The sequence below is a fragment of the Oncorhynchus gorbuscha genome, linkage group LG10 (assembly GCF_021184085.1).
Source record: "Oncorhynchus gorbuscha isolate QuinsamMale2020 ecotype Even-year linkage group LG10, OgorEven_v1.0, whole genome shotgun sequence".
In the NCBI taxonomy this organism is placed as follows: domain Eukaryota; kingdom Metazoa; phylum Chordata; class Actinopteri; order Salmoniformes; family Salmonidae; genus Oncorhynchus; species Oncorhynchus gorbuscha.
The window spans coordinates 56,785,276-56,799,756 of NC_060182.1; the positions used below are offsets into that span (position 1 = coordinate 56,785,276).

Genomic DNA, 14,481 nt, shown 5'->3' on the forward strand with positions numbered 1-14,481 from the left:
GCTCTCCATTCTGACACGCTCTCCCCCATTACCTGGCTTCTTTTGAGACATTTTCAGACAGCACTGCACCGCACGGAGGGCTCTTAAAAGCTTTGGGTCACACCACCATGGCAGCTTACTGTCGTGTGTGCTTATATGTAGACATATCTGAGCTCACCATTTCCTCTGTGGCTATGAATTGAGGTTCACAATTCGATTCAAACAAAGACTAGACTAACCTCAAACCGCAGACAATAGAGCCTCAGTAGGAATATGAAACACTATAGCTTCAAATCATGTTATGACAAAAGCAGCAGCAGTCTTAAGCTCTCAGAGAACCATCTCTCCCCGAGCTCTATCATGACAACACATTTCAGCATCAAAACACCACCGCCAAATCTCCAAGGCATTTAGGTCACGGTACAAGGAAGAGGGAAAAATCTAGCTTCCAGCTTTGCTTTCCTCTGACTAAAAGCTTAAATTAGGCAGTGTGTTTTAATGCAGTGTCGTCAGTTTCCCCCCTCCAACACACACACGTTACGTTTTCCCTGGTGCTCCTCCGATCACTGCTCATTTGTGAACTAGGCATGGTAATTGAGGTGTCTAATTGCTACCCATGCATTGTGAGGCACGGCGGGAGGTCCACCTGCCACTTACTAATATGCGGCTCGGCGCACGCCGTGCCAAGCCAGAGTCGAGTGGCATGCCGCCGCTTGCCCGCCTCCTCTGCCGAGAGAGACGTTGCCATGACTTTCCCACACAATCTTTTGTCTCTCAAACAAACACGGCGGCAAAATTAAGTTTAATATTCCTCTCATGTCCTTCATTTTCACAAGAGAAGGAGGGCATAGTTTTAACAGGCAGAAGCCAAAATTATTTCACAATGGGCTGTTTACTTGTGGCCTATTTTGAAGGCAGCGTGGAGGTGAGTGAAGAGTTTGTGGAGAAACAGACAGGAGCTAACTGTCAGTTGAACCTCCACAACCTCCTCAGAACACCTTGTGGAACTGCACCTGCCACAAACATAACGTCGCCCATTTCTGAGCACTGGTCATTTTGAGGAGTGTGTGTGTGACTGCGGCAGAGAGGAGATGGTGAGCAAGTGAACACTACACAGAGAGACAGCCAGAGAGAGCTCCAGTACCGTGGGGATTCAGTCACACCCCAGGAAGGGCGGAAGCGAGGAAGGCTGGGAGCGGTGCGGCGTGCCACTCTCCCACTGTGGTTTGATGTGAACAAGGTCACAGTGTCCTCAAGAGGAAAAAGTGACAGCATGACAAACAGGGGAGGAAGAGTGGTGGGACGGAGGGGGCAGGGCATGTTGGGAAGGCCTTTGAAGAGCGGTGAAATTCGGTTTACTGACATCAGAAACCGGCTGAGAGAACTGCCAAGTAATCTAGTTGGCCAAAATATTAATGTTAAAAAGGGAATGAAAAAAACAATTACTTGCTTGTGTGGTGCCCCGAACCACAAGCTTAGCGGGGCCAAGCTTGAACTCAATAAATCCTCGACCAAGGTTATACTCAACACTAAAAACGCCACATGGAAAAAAGGCCACAGAAATAGCTGACCATATGTGCAGTGTAATTTGACCTGCCGCTTCTTGTTTGTTATATTGGAAGAGGAAAGTTCCACAGCCCTCGACAGGGGTAGCTCGCGTGGTCAGCTGGTGCTAGATTTAATCTGGGCGAGTCTACAATTACTATTTATATCAACACTGTGCCCGAATGCACATTTCACAGCTAAGCGACTGTCTCAAACCAGCTGTCCCTCTCTCGCCCAGTCCCCAAGGGCTCCTCGATGGCACCTCTTAGCCATGGGGTGGATGCACTTCAGTCGCAAATGCCACCGGGCCAAAAGAGACTTGGAAACAGAGGGCAAGACAGAAGAAAGTAAGGTTAGCTATGCCTGGAACAAAGGAGTTGGGTTGTTCCACGAAATGGGATATTACATTAAGTACAAATTGTGCAAATTGTGTGAATTTTAAAAGTCTGTTAAATAAAATGAAGTGCCATTTAATATAGACCACATGGAGAATTCTATAAAGTTTTTTAAAAATATGAATAAAGGCGTAGTAAGTGCCAACTTTCTGCATTTTGTCATCCCTCTCACTTCTAGGTAGATTTTCACCCATTTAATCCTAACATTTCTTCAAGTTTCACCACCATTTAGTGTTGTGCTGTATACTGAAACTTCTTCTGATACTCGAGCATGAAAAACTGCTTGGTACAAGAATGTGTGTCTCAAAGATCAAGTCTCAGCCCAGCCGATGTACCCCTTTATAGCATGAGTGGACCGTGCCTGCTTCACTTAGCCTGCACAGGGAGCCTGGGTCTGGGCTGCATCATGTTCACTCCACATTCATGCTGAACGTGTTAAAACACTAATAATGAGACATGGCATGTAGAATCTGCTCGCCAAACAAAATATCCACAGGCTAGAACACTTTACAATGTAAGAAGGTACCAGTAGCTTCCAGATTTGTATGCCACCTTTCCATGCCATGACATTTTTAAATCTGACATGTTGGCTGGATTCACAACAAGTGTAGCTTTGATTTGCTATCTTGCATGTGCGATTTAATGAAAGTTTGATTATTTGAATTTTTCGCTCTGCATTTTCCCTGGCTTTTGGCCAGGTGGGATGTTTGCTTATACCAAAGTCAAATTGATAGTATAATCAATGCATTCGTGCACGACAGTCTCTGAAATGTTAAGTTATTGAATTATATTTAACTGAATATGCCCAACAATTAAACAGAGCAGTAGCTGAGTTTGTCTGGATCAAGTATCATTGTGTTTTATACACTTCCCTACTATGATGTTGGAATAATACTGTGAAAATGATAATGCCCTTTTAGTGTAAGCAGTTTGAAAAGGCCGCCTAAAATTTGCCTGTTCTGGCGCGATGAAGTTCTGGCCTACCTGCAGACAAAAATGAGTTAGGCGAATAAGAAAGCAGTACAAATCTGCCAATAAACAGCTAGTTTTCCCCTCTAAGTATACTGAGAGAAATTGCTCTTTGATAAGAAGCCACTTGCTTCTACTGACCATTTTAGTTGAAAACAAAATCACATTAAGGTACTTAAACTGTTACCCAGAAACGATTTGATAAAGATAACGGCTGCATTGGACATTCAACAATAAATAAATTGTGAAGCTTGCACACAAGCTTCAATTCCCTTGTCACAAGGGGATTTAAGGCCGATTTATGAAATCGTTAATCCGGTTAGTTATCCATGTTACTTTATTTGGCACCTTAAGTCTTCATTTTTTATTCTCTTGCAATGGGAACACATGTTTATTCATTTGAACGTGTGCTCTTAATGACAGCATGTTAAAAAGTAGGTGAAATCAAATTTGACCAAGTTAGACTTCTCAAAAAGCACCAAATTGGTGGAACAACCCAGCTGTACTTATGTTTAACTTCATACTGGTTATTGTTCGGAATTTCAGATGACTGACGTTCCCAAAGTAAACTAACTGCCTGTTACTCAGGCCCAGAAGCAAGGATAAACATAATTGGTAGCATTGGATAGACAACACTGAAGTTTCTAAAAACTGTTAAATTAATACCGGAGTATAAAAGAACTGATATGGCAGGAAACCGGAGGAAAATCCACCCGGAATTTTGTTTTGTTGTCACCGGCCATTTCAATGCTAGCCTATAGGATATACAAATAGATAGGAAGTGCAATCTGGGTCCTATGGCTTCCACTAGATGTCAGTCCATAGAATGGGTTTCAGGCTTGTTTATGGAAAAATGAGCAAGTAGTTGGAAAAACTACAAGGTGTCTCGTTAGAAAAGTAGTATTTTTGGAACGTGAATGAGGTGCACGCTCTTCATTATTTATCTTCCCTACTGAACATAGTATTCTCCTTAAATATTATCATTTATTTAGATACTCTAAATATAATATCTGAGGATGAATTAGAAACACAACATTGTTTGACTTGTTTGGATGAACTTTACCGGTCACTTTTGGATTCGTTTGTATGCATGTTGAATGAGTGGATTACTGAGATTATTGGCACCAACTAAAAACTTTTTTGGATATAAAGAAGAACTTTATCAAACAAAAACGACCATTCATTGTGTAGCTGGGACCCTTAGGATTGCAAACGGAGGAAGAGCTGCAAAAGGTAGGTGATTTATTTTGTCGCCATTTGTGATTTTGTGGCGCCTGTGCAGGTTGAAAAAAGTATTTTAATGTGGGGCGCAGTCCTCAGATAATCGCATGGTATGCTTTCGCCTTAAAGCCTTTTTGAAATCTGACAACGCGGTTGGATTAACAAGAAGTTAAGATTTTAAATGATGTAGGACACTTGTAATTTCATGAATGTTTAATATTACGATTTTTGTATTTCGCTCTGCAATTTCACTGGATGTTGTCGTAGGTGTCCCACTAGCGGTTCATGCGCCCTAACAGGTTTAAGGAGCCCTCTTAAATACCTGTCAAAAGGGGAACTAAGTTGAAGCGCTTATAAATTATATCACAGTCCCAACTGCTTTGCCATGTCCAAGTACTTTGAATTCCACCTCCATCTTTTCCAAGACGACATTTCTCCACAGTTCCTAAAGCACTAGAAGGAACTGCAGTCTAAAAGCTTCATAAAGCTTCATAAAGCATGAGCAAGCATTGGTTGAATCTAGATGTATATGGGAAGAGTCACCTCAAAGTCTGTACAACAGTCCATGTGTGCTTGCAGTGCCAAATGTCCAATCATATCAATTGCCAATCCAGGCGTTGAAATTCTGCCAATGAAATTCTGGGCATTGCACTGACGTTTTTCCCCAACTTCGAACTCAATAGCATTCTGCTGAGAATTGCAACACCTCCTACAGAAAGGCCATTGCAGTGAGCCGCATCTGAAGACATGGTTAAAGGCAACTACAAACTAAGCTCTGAAATTTTTATTTTAAAACACAAAGTTGGTATTTTCACAACCACCTTCAAAAAAGGCACAGTTCTTCAGGAGTTGGGTTGTGATCATAGTAGCGTGAACACATTGTCTCCAGTGGTTGATGTCTCCAGCACATAAGATCTTTCTTTCCCTGTGTTTGCAGAGGTCCCCTGTGATTCAGGCCTTGTTTGATCAGAGGACAGAGTGCCGCCTGAGGGACAGGTTATTATCCTCAGTCTCCCTTGTCTGCACTGCCACATCAAGGCTCAGAGACATGGAGGTGGGGAGGGCGACAGGGTTGTGACTTAAGACGGCTGACTGAGAGGCGTCTCATTATTGTGAATGGGCGATAACCTTTGCATTGCCTTTTTAAAAGGTTTGGGCTATCAAGTGCACAATTACCCAATCTGTACAATTTCTAACATCAGAGGCCTGTGGGGTTGTACCGAACAGAGCGGAAGTCAATATGCATGGAGCTCAGAATTTTGGATAGTTGGTGCACACGTCTAATTGACTTGTGGTATTCATGTGGTCTTGTAGTAGTTGTAGATGTTTAAATAGATGTTGACCTACGTGCATAGGCATCCACCAGAACCGGAGTTTCTTGAATAAGCCCCAGTGACAACCTGCCACCTCAAACAGACCAGCCCCAGCGGCATCTCTGGGACTCCAGTCCCCTGCATCCATGGCTCAATTTCTTTCACATTAACACACACACACACAACCCCCCACACCGAGCTCTGTCACATACAGCCCCCCATTGCTCCAGCCACTGGTGGGCTGGGCCTGCCCCTGGAGGGAGCTGCAAACTGAATTATTGAGAGCTGAAAACGGCAGAGGTAATGGCTCCTGAATAAACAGACTGCATTATGCCCTGCTGCCTTGGTTTCCAGGGAAGTTTGGGAGAACACAGGGCAGTTCAGGGAGGGGATACTACAGCTGGCTGACAGAGGGAAGGTGTCCTTGGTTATGAGGGAAGAATGCTCTCCAGTGTGGTACCGTTAATGGCAGTGCTAGGGGTGACAAGAGATGGAGGGTCTAATTAATTTAAACACTTATTTTCAGGTAAGTTGATTGAAATCACATTCATATAGCTACACCAAGGGGAAGTGTTGCCTTCTCTGCCTCCCATACCTACTACCCCCTTCTCACCCGTGTGAGCCCCAGTCAATTTTTACCTCTGAAATTGTCAATTTCTGGGGGACAGAAATAAAATCAAACTTACGAGGTATAATCTATATTAATATTTTGTTACTCCATTTTATATTACACTCTTAAAAGCATCACCCTTGTCTTTTCCAGAAACATATTTATTAGAGGCAGTTAAAACTGCTGGTCCGTTTATCGGCCTGTAATTGCAGCGAGCATCAGACAGGTCTCAGGGCCATAGAAAGACAAATGAAGGGAGATAAGGTTTGATGACCCATGGTAGCTTAAGATTATAAAAGTAATCAGATGAGCTGCGAGGAGCAGTCATCTAAATGAGGTGTGCGTTGGCATTTGCGTATAAAACCTCTAATGCACAAATCAAATTCTGAAAAAAGATCAGAATTAGCACACAAAAACTAACCAGCGCTGTGATAATGAACAGACGCCAAGGGAGATTAAAATAAATGGAAAACAAGCCAAGAATGAGGGTGGTGTTGAAGAAAGATGCAAGTTAACCACCCCTAGAGCTGTAAACTGGAGCTTCTAGGAGTGAGGCTCCGGTGGGAATCCTTGTGCATTCTCCCTTTGTTGCTTTCTGCTGCTGCCCCTCTTCTAGCGAAGCGGCAGAGCCTCCAGGCAGGCGGCTGGGGGGGTCCTTCGTGGAGGGGATAAAGGACACTTCTCCCGCCTTACTTATGCAAATGCATGTAATGTAGCCCTGCTGCCTAACTACACTGAGGCGGCAGATGAAAAGGGGGAAAGGAACCAAACCAGCCAAAAGAACACATCTGGCTACAAAATAATGTGCTGTTGCATTGTCAATGTTGTGAAAGGTGTCGTAGAAATGATTGGCATTTGCTTTCAAAATATCTCAGAAATGTCAGACTAAGGAGGTAGCTAAGTCAAGTCACGTATGAAAAGTGAAGAATTCCAGTGGTTACATCAAAACTAGGTAGTAACAGTGATAGATCAGTCTAACGTTGTGTTAGACCCCTCTAGTTGGGTTGCCGCCATATATCCAGGATATGGCAGATCAACTATATTCAGCCGAGGGCCAAATTCGCAAGTGGATGATCAGGGGGCAGAAACAATTACCAATAATTGTGGAATACAAATTGACAGCAAGAAATAAAACAGATATTTGACAAATATTTTTAAATCTTGCTTACATTTGTTTACGGTCACCTCTTAGGCGCAGGAATACTTGGAACAGATTTCCACAATGGAGCTGATTTGCTGGTGTTTTTACAGTCTTATGCCCAACAAATAAAAAAAATATGATTTTTTTTGTCAGAAAACTTGCGGGAGGTGGGTAAATAAAATCAGTTGGGCAACCCTGGTTTTTGAGAAGAGGACATGATGTTGGTGCCCTTTCAGAAATCCAAACAGCTCTGAACCACACCATGGCCAAGCCCAGAATAGACCCAGCACTTTGCCCGGGCCTACCCTTGTCACATTAGAGGGCACTTTCCATCGAGAAGCCTTTCCATAACCTAGAGTCAAGTATCTTTTACGCTTTATGTAGGCTGTATCGTTAGCTTGTGGGCTATAGCTCAAAATTACTGGGTGGGGCTAACCACCTCACGCGTTGAATAACTAATCAAAATGGCTGTTCTACAACAAGCCGGTTGGAAGTGAGTCTTAAATCCAAGTCTTTTCTTGCAAAAAAAGTTGTGGGCAAATAAACCAATGAGAGCTCACCTTCTTTCTGTCTCTCATGGAGCTCTTTCCTCGCACCATGATTTTGCATCCAGTTTCTGCTTCCAGTTGTTTGGCGGTGAGTCCCCGAGGCCCCAGGATTCTGCCCACAAAGTTGTACTGCAAGAGAGGGGGAACAAAAACATTACAGGTACAAAGAGTATTCCACATTTAGACTGCAGTGTAGATAATCACTTGCGCACTATAAATCATGTGTCACGTGACAGCCTACTTATCTGAAATCATGTGATACTTAGGACTCATAGGCCGCAGACTAAAAATGTTTCACCCCCTCAGCCCTATCCACTTTCCCTTGAATCCCCGTCGAAAACAGTGCATTTTTATTGGCATCTTAAGTGGAGGTCCAATTCACCAATGTTGCCCCCCTCAGCCCTCAATTTAGCTCAAAGGAGCGAGTGAACAACGTGTCACTTGCGGGGCAGATATGACCCACAATTCAATGCAAACTGTAGTGACATGTCAAACACAGGGCTGCATTTTCAGCATGTCAGAAAATAATGAAGCTAGCTTCCTAAACAAAAAAAATCTACAGATTTTAGCGTTGGCAAATTGGCTTAGTCTCGTAGTGAGGAGCCTATACAACATTGCTAGGTGCATTTTTTTGTTGTTGCAATAAATCAAACTATCTAGCTACCTGACAGGAGTGCTAGCTAGATACTTTAGCTTACTAGGTACATTAATAGCTTTGGTTGGTTGTTTTTAAGCTCAGATTCAAGATTTCCACCAACGATGTCTCCTCTCTGATCATCACTCTGCCTCGCTCGGGCAAGGATGTGACTATGTAAAACGTCATTCATGGCTGAGGGTTTATGGCCAAGGGTCATTACTTTTGAGTTGGAAACGCAGACAGAATTGTTCAAACCCCTCATTTAATAAGCTTCAGTCAATCTCTTTTGCTCTGCTCTTCCATAGCGCTCAACATGTGATATCGGTTCATTGCTACCATGACAGCAGTTTCCAGACAACAAGTAAACAGTGACCTTAAGGGGCCCCTTCCTTTTCCTGGCCTAATATAAAAACTGAATAAATTCAAGAGCACAGGTACAAGTCTCACGTTCCCGATGGTGCGCCCTGCTGCCTCGCAAATATATCGGAACCACACTGGGCTGAAAATGAATTATTTGAGGGGAAAATAGAAATGAAACTACTTTCAGGGAATTATGGGGGGGGGGGGTGAAGGCTCTGCTCGACAATTTTGTTATCGAGGCCCTTTCACTCGTGAGTGGCTTTGCGGCTTTGTACCAAAGGGAACGTATTTACAGACGTAATCCTCTCCACTTGAAACTGGTTTCCACTAGGATAAAGGAACAATGTCAAAAATAATCCACAACAATTTTTTGCCGAAACAAAAACAGAAGAATGGGTAGAGCAGGCAAAGACAGTTGAAACAGTAAACAAACTGGGCATGTTTACCACATGCAGTGCTAAGCTGAGAACGTGACAGGTATGAGATCCATAACTCTATTAAGAGGGGCATTTATCATACAAAAGTCCTAGATCTGTTCAATGGTCCTATCAGCACTAAGTTATGGTTGGCACAATTTTATTAGGTATGAAATCCATGCTTACTAATTCCTAAAAATCAAATGAAGTCCACAAGGCCAGCATTACATGTTGTAGTCATTCTAGGAGTTGCCTACTAACAAAGGCCTAACCTTTCCTTACCAGACCCTTTGCTTCCCTGTGGATTACGTTACTGTGGAGCTGATGAAGACAAGCGGACAGGCTCGGCCAAAGTCTGTTTGCCAACTCTAGTCACTAGACTGGTGTGGGGGTGGTGACGGCAGGGCACCGGTTCTCCTGCTCCCTCTAGTCACCCCCAGTAAAGAATATAGCGATAAACTCTGGCTGCATTCCGATCCCCCTGCCCCTTTAGGCAGCGGAGGAGCGAAATGTCGGTTTGCATCACGCGGGAAGCAGAAGGCGACAAGAGGACTAGCACCCAGGCACAGCCTCGACCCACGGTCGGCCACCAACGGCCTTCCGCCATCAGTCTAGTATCAGGAGCACACGCTCATAGACAAGAGGCAACAGGAGCAAGGTCCCTGGGTGAAGCATAACCTTTAAAAGCTAGCTAGTGCGCCAAACCTTACTCTGTCAAAAGATAAGAAAATAGCTAGAGCTAATGTCTTTGACAGTGCACACTGCATGATAATTCACACCGCCTGTCAGCATGGCTATGGATATTTAAGGTCAGACGAGCTCCGTGTTTATCAAACCCCAGCCAGTGACAAATAATGCTTGCGTGGTATACTATAAATTACTGGCCAATTACTCTGCTATATGTTTATTTGAAGACATAGCCAGAGAAACCCACACTAGCAGCTCTAATCCCCATGTGAGGAGAGTCGGTTATGAAAGGAGTTCCTATACTGATAGGAAATATCCTTTTTGCCATGGATCGCTCTGCAACTGCTCTCAAGATAGAAGTGAATTCTCCCTTGCTATGAATATGTTGATGCTGATTGTACATGACAGAGCAGGGGCTTGCTGGAAAGTGGGGGAATTGCTCACTTTGAATACTGGGACAAGACAGGAATTACCACCACAAGGGGCAGGTCCCACCCAAAGTTGAGCCAGTTTATCTAATGGCTTTAAACAAAAGACACCCCTTTGACATGCATGATAAGTGGTTCAAGGACATAGGGTTGTGGAGGAGGTTGGGGGGACAGATCTATTGAGGGATGGGGTCTTTTCAGTATCCCCCCAGCAGCAGCCATGTTTGGTGATGGCAACCGTTGTGACCGAGAAAGGAGGGAGAGGGCGTCAGGCCGAGCTGTTAACACAACCTCCCACTCCAGGTAAATTCAGCGCTGCTCATAAACACAGGGCCACAAACGTCTAGGACAGAAATACAATACGCAGCACATAATTCAACAGCATAGAGGAAAAAGCAGTGCTTTGACAAACAGGGGACTTGATATCAAAAGTCCACATGTGCAAGAACTGTCCCCATATGGCATTGTAAACAACCCTCTTTTTAATCACCCCTTATTGCTCATTGTGAAACAGATTCTATGCTGCAGCAAAGATTCTACATTCTCCCTCAGGTGGTAACATTTAAAAATGTCGTCATATTGCAGACTTATCCAGAGCGACTTACAATAATGAATGCATACATCTTTATATTGGTCCCCCCGTGGGAATCGAACCCATTACCCTGGCATTGCAAGTGCCATGCTCTACCAACTGAGGTAACCACCCTCATAAGCCATTGGAATGTATAAAATACAAAAAGCTAAATGTGTGAGACCTATCAGAGAGGCGGTTACAGTTCCAAGACCTGCCAGGAAGTCACTAACCGCCTTTCCCTTCTAAAATAAAGCGGTTGTGTTCTAAAATGAGTCAGAGGCTGTGCCAGGAAATCCGGCCATTCTAAACCAAAAAGAAACGCAAGTGAGCATGTACGTGGGGGAGGGGGGGGGGGGGGGGGGGGGGGTCATGTTGGCCAAAGGTCACGCTACCAGCTTTATCCCCCCTGTCCCCTTGAATTATCAGAAAGGGGCACTTCACTCTGGCAAAGGTTTGGTGGCATGCAAGGAACGTTTGGCTAAACAAGTCAGTACGTTTGCAGGGGTCACATCATCCCTTTCAACAATCAAACATGGCTGACAACTGGTAGCTATGGCCACACGGCAGTACTATAACAAGACAACGTCCATGTTAAAACATGGTAAATATGAGCAGCTCCGACAGCCAGGCTTACTAATCAACCATATAATCAGCATCCATCAATTCTGTCAATCACTGGAGAGAAACCGATTTGATTTCCAGCAGTGACTGTACAAATTGCAAATGCAGGCTATGAACCTCCATCCCGCCACCTCCTCATCTCTTTTTTGTATCTGTTGAATGAAATGCATGCATAAGCGATCTATTTATTTTGCAAACTCAACAAGAACTCCGCTGGCTCTCTGCGGAGGCCGTTCTCAGAGCAGCCAATTCCCTTCCCTAATTTAAGGCATTAGGAGATTAGAGACACTGGGACCTTTCGCCACCAGTTTCTCTCCCTGACTTTCATCTCAGTCTCCTCCAGCCCCTGCGAATCAACACTCACAAGGCCGCTGCCTGGGCCCCCACTTCCGAGGGCCTCCCAGGACAGGGGCTTAGAGTGACATTAAAAGGGGCTTTGTTTACCCCCCCTTATCGGCACTCGGCAGGCGGAGGGGGCTGACCGGGGGCGAGGAGAGAAACTCCTTGCCTACGCCCCGCTCTTCGCTCTGAAGTTGTCTGGCTCCCCCGGGCCCCAAAGCAGGGAGCAGGCGGGTTCCCAATTTAAGGACGTATACAATGTAAAAATATTTGCCAGCCTCAACCGCAGCTCTGGATAAGTAAGTTTAAAATGATTATGATTTTTTTTACTTGTTAGTGGCGATGTGCCTCACTGAGTTTATTGGGGGGGGGGGGTCATGTCTCTCAGCGGCATGACTGGCACTCAGAGCAGAAGTGACCTTCAAACCACAGAGTATATCCCCCCCCCCCCCACTCTCCTAATAACACTCCTTGTACATAGGAGCCCTACCAAGCAGAGGTCTTGCAGGTACACAACACAATATTTGCTGCACATATATGACAGCACACCAGACAGGGCTGTATACTTTCACCTCTACTCAACCCCAACAAAGTCCACTCCCACCTGCTGTTCTGACAGCATCTGCAACTTAGACCTTTCTTCCCTGTGCTGCATCACATCCAGACCTCCCTTTGCATTTCTGTCTTCCCCCCCCCCCCCAATCCCTCACTAGAATAAATCAATACTCTTACTACTGTACATGCTGTCTCCCAGGTGACATTTGGAGTTTATCATTAATTCATCAGTGGCTGGCATATCATTCAATTAATCCGTTTTTCACACCTTTGCTATGCTCCGTGCCCCCCCCCCAATCAGAAAGGAGAGGGGGAGAACAAGTGATTGGAGCACTGCGCTGCCCCTGCCCATTACTAATTAACCTCCGTCAAATAGCAGTGCCTGGGAACATCTGGAGGGTTCTCGTGCTCCAACCCAGACCCAGGGCATGTCTCACACGGGACTGGTGCCACCAGGGCTAACAAATTAGCACCCGCTGCTGTACCTGGGTCATGTTCAGTAGGGCACAAAAATAGAAAACTTTCCAAAAGCAGTGAGGTAAGTATGTGAACTTGTCCAACAACTTTGCTTGGTTGTAGAAAGTTTTGCTACCACGTGCTTTAAATGAACACAACCCTGGGCAAGGGGGACTGGGATGGGTAATTGTACTGGGATAGCAGTTGCAGTGGTCCGAGATTAATTCCCAGAATAAGATTGTACCCTCAGTCTGGAGGGAGGATGGCTAGAGAAGCAAGCAAGAGGGAAAATGTGACCAGGTACTCGACTTGTGAAATTCTCACATCAAAGCACACATTTAGCACCTAATCAGCTTGCCTTTGATACATTTGTTTAGGGGGGGGGACTAATATGCAAAGAGGCAGAAAAATCTCAACTGTTCATCAGAGCATCGAGTTAATCAGCATAAGTCAATCACAAACCCTCAGAAGAGGCTGAGCGCACGCGCATCAAGTCACAGAGCAGAGCATATACTGTGCAGACGATACAGCCCAATCACCGTCAGCAAATCACATATTCAAATAAGTTTAGTCAGTTCCTTTAATTGGGGGTTACACTAAATTCACAGACTGTGCTTGCGGAGCTAAACAGGATCAGAACAAATACATTTTTTTAAACTCTGGGATGCCCCTGAATGGATTTCAAACTCTTTCCAGAAGACAACCACTGACAGTCAATGCAATATTACACTGTACAAGCATATTGCACTAGTATGATTTCTGTATGTAGAATGTTACAGACAGGATGGGTGTGAGTGGAGCATATAAGGCCAAGTGTGTGTGTGTGTGTGTGTGTGTGTGTGTGTGTGTGTGTGTGTGTGTGTGTGTGTGTGTGTGTGTGTGTGTGTGTGGGCCAAGTGAATGAGTGTGCTTGCTGATCGCCTTCCGACAGCAGTCGCGGTTCGGATGTTTAATCCACCCGCCACAGGTCAATTACTGATGTTAGATCCCTCATGAAGAACCTGCTCGTTTTACACTTCATTCTCACTAGTCTACACCATAGGGAAAATGCATACACAGATCTGGATCCACATTCATCGCAACATCCTTTGACTCTTCCCTCGCTTTTCATCAGGCCTTCTCTGATCAACAAACACTAATCCACTCCAACCAGACTTAAATCATGTTTGGGCTGTGACAGATCATAGGCTTTAGGGTAGAGTACAGAAATCCTCAATCATTTCCATCCTCATCAGAAAAAAAACAGCCCATCTCCAGCTCCATTAGTGTGGTGTGTGGCCATGTCTAATGACATGTTTCCCACGGGGCCTGCTTAATTACTTTCTCTGTGGAGGGACCCGGCCCAGGGTCAGTGCACTAGACCGTCTACAACACGCTCCCTTCTTTCCTAACTTCTTTACCTCTGATGAAATCGCCTTTTCACACACTGTGGCTAAGACTGAAATAAACGTCTAAGTGAAAAGGTCACCTTCAGACCCTATACTACAGCTAGACGTTACACATTTTATGAACAAAAAAATACCCACGGGTCAAAAATGGGGGTGAGAGTAATACAATCCCACTAGCCACTGCTGGGTTGTGAAGACCTGCTGGTTTGTAGAGAAGACAACGGAGCCGAAATGGAAGTGGGACCTCGACTGATCATTATGGCTGACGGGGAGACTGGTACACCAGAAGAACACATTTC

General features: G+C 44.7%; 1 protein-coding gene across 3 annotated transcripts in view; it reads right to left on the minus strand.

The window, feature by feature from the left end:
- qkia (QKI, KH domain containing, RNA binding a) overlaps positions 1–14,481 on the minus strand; it is a 79,740-nt gene that overhangs the window by 35,387 nt on the left and 29,872 nt on the right. For all 3 annotated transcript variants that reach the window (XM_046366437.1, XM_046366435.1, XM_046366436.1), the window contains exon 3: positions 7,734–7,850. In XM_046366437.1, the coding sequence (XP_046222393.1) occupies positions 7,734–7,850 (117 nt within the window). The remainder of the gene's footprint in view (positions 1–7,733; positions 7,851–14,481) is intronic.